We start from the raw sequence: 2,078 nt of genomic DNA on the forward strand, positions 1-2,078 counted from the left end.
AGATGCAGCAACTCCTGGCAGCGCTGGCTGAGTCTTCTGCCTAGCTGGAGAGGTGAGTGCAGTGCGTGGGCTATGTTTGGGGGATGGGACGGGGCAGGCTCTACTGAGTGCCCTTGCCCACACCAGCCCCCTGAAACAGCTCTTTCCAAGCACATGCTACAAATAACTGGCCAGAGGTGCCAGCGTGATGCCTGGCCGTGCAGCACAGTCCTGTACTCAATGCGTGCCCTTCACTCCCAGGTAGGTGCTGCAGGAGTGCTGCGATCCAGTGAGGTGAAGTTGCACCTGCCCCGTGCTCCTGCCGCAGGTGTAGGTGTGAGTAGGTTGGGGTGCAGCGGGAAGGGGTGTGCCTCCCCCCCCAGCTCCACCACTCCACCAGGGACAAACCCTGCAGGTTCCAGACACAAGCTACCCAGGGTCACCAGGCAGCCTTAGCCCAGCAGGTGCCCTGGGCCCCGGATGCTTTCCCCTCTCTCCCCAAGCTGCAAGGCCCTTGCTGGCATGCCAAAGGCTCCGTTGGTCTTTCACATGCAGTGGTGGGGGTATGCAGAGGTGCTGGGGTCTGGCAACGGCCAGGGCTGGCCTGGGTCCTGGCTACCCTGTGGCAGAGCAGGCAGGGTCACCTTGCTGTGCCTGTGCTCGGGCAGGCCAAGGAGTGGAAGGTGAAGAACCCCTTTGTCCTGAAAAAAATGCGCAAAGTAAATAAACTTTTCATTTTCGCACTGGCTGCTGTAGGTGCCTCCCCAGGGTGGATGCCTGCTGAGAGCTGGGCCCACTGATGGAATGACAGTGTAGCTGGTGTCTAAGCCCGTCTCCATGTGTTCCCCCACCAGGTGCAGGGATGTGGACAGATACATGGTCCCGGCCTGCCAGTCGCCCAGCAGGCTGGAGGGCGCGTGTTTAGCATAGCTGGGTTGAGGTGGGGAGACGTACAGGGCTGTGGCCCTGTGCCCTGGGAGCTGCACGTGTTCCTGGACTCGGCCTCCCTTGACAAACAGGAGCACAGCAGGGTTGAGAGACGTGTTTATTGGGGGTGGAAGTGGAAGGTGCTGAAGAACAGGACTGAAAGCTGCCACGGTGCAGCTCACTGGAAAGAGAAGCTGGTGCTCGGGAGTCCCCCGCACCACTGGCTGAGGAACTTGAGCACATCTTGGCACGCCGGGCTGTGGGATGTCTGCAGAAGGCAAGAGGCAGTGGCAAGGGCACGGTGCTGTCACCCCCTGCCCGAGGGCACCCCTGGGGGCTGGCAGAGCTGCAGAGGCAGGACTAGGTCTGCCGCAGCTCTGTGAGGTTAATCCCTACCCGCAGCACACAGGGAGGGTGCATTAAACCACCCTGGTTCAGTGCGTCTCCACCCAGCAGGACAATGTTCGATTGTCAGCATGAGGGGCTGAGCACCCCGCAGCCCGTCTCCCTGCCCCAAGGGGTGCCCGGCTCACCTTGACAGCCATCACAAACTTGTTCCATGTTTCCTTGTTGGCTTCTCGGCCTGGTCGCTTGAACTCTATCTTGTTCCTTAGCACAGGGTACCCTGCTCACACAGTGACACCCTCAGAAACAAGCTGAGACCCACAGCAGAGCTGCTTTGTGCACCTCTTCCCTCTCTGCCAAGACCAGCTGGCTGGGCTGCTCCCATGGCGCAGCGCAGGGCGGCAACGCCGCCTCTGGCGTCTAGAGACCAGAGTGAGGAAGGGGGTGCCCACAGTGGAGGGATCAAAGGAAAAGGCCTGTCTCTCTGGCAAGGACACCCAACTATGTGACGTGATGAGCACCCTGAGCCCAACCTTTGAAGGCAGAGCCGTGTTGCTGGTGGCCCACGCCTGCTCCTTTTAAGCCCTGCAACACAATCCTCCAGCGTCTGAAGTGTGCATGTGGGGGGACAGTACTTGCCAGAATAGACAGCTTTTGTAGAGGGGACAAAGCAGGGACAGGAGCTGCACGCGCGTGCGCGTCAGTGCTGGCCAGCCTGGGCAGAATCTCCTAGGCAGTGCTGTGCGAGACCAAGCAGTCACAGAACCATAGAAACACAGAATGGCGGAGGTTGTAAGGGACCTCTGGGGTCTGTGTGGTCCAACACC

The 2,078-nt window shown here is 60.3% G+C and overlaps 1 protein-coding gene across 1 annotated transcript in view; it reads right to left on the reverse strand.

Moving 5' to 3' along the window:
- Positions 1–1,007: 1,007 nt before the first annotated feature.
- Positions 1,008–2,078, reverse strand: part of IFT172 (intraflagellar transport 172) — a gene marked incomplete at its 5' end in the record, with an annotated part of 34,776 nt that continues 33,705 nt past the window's right edge. The window contains 2 exons of the mRNA XM_010284548.1: positions 1,008–1,174; positions 1,440–1,531. Coding sequence (XP_010282850.1) covers positions 1,085–1,174; positions 1,440–1,531 — 182 coding nt within the window. The remainder of the gene's footprint in view (positions 1,175–1,439; positions 1,532–2,078) is intronic.

Source organism: Phaethon lepturus, unplaced genomic scaffold, assembly GCF_000687285.1.
Source record: "Phaethon lepturus isolate BGI_N335 unplaced genomic scaffold, ASM68728v1 scaffold17953, whole genome shotgun sequence".
Classification (NCBI taxonomy): Eukaryota; Metazoa; Chordata; class Aves; order Phaethontiformes; family Phaethontidae; genus Phaethon; species Phaethon lepturus.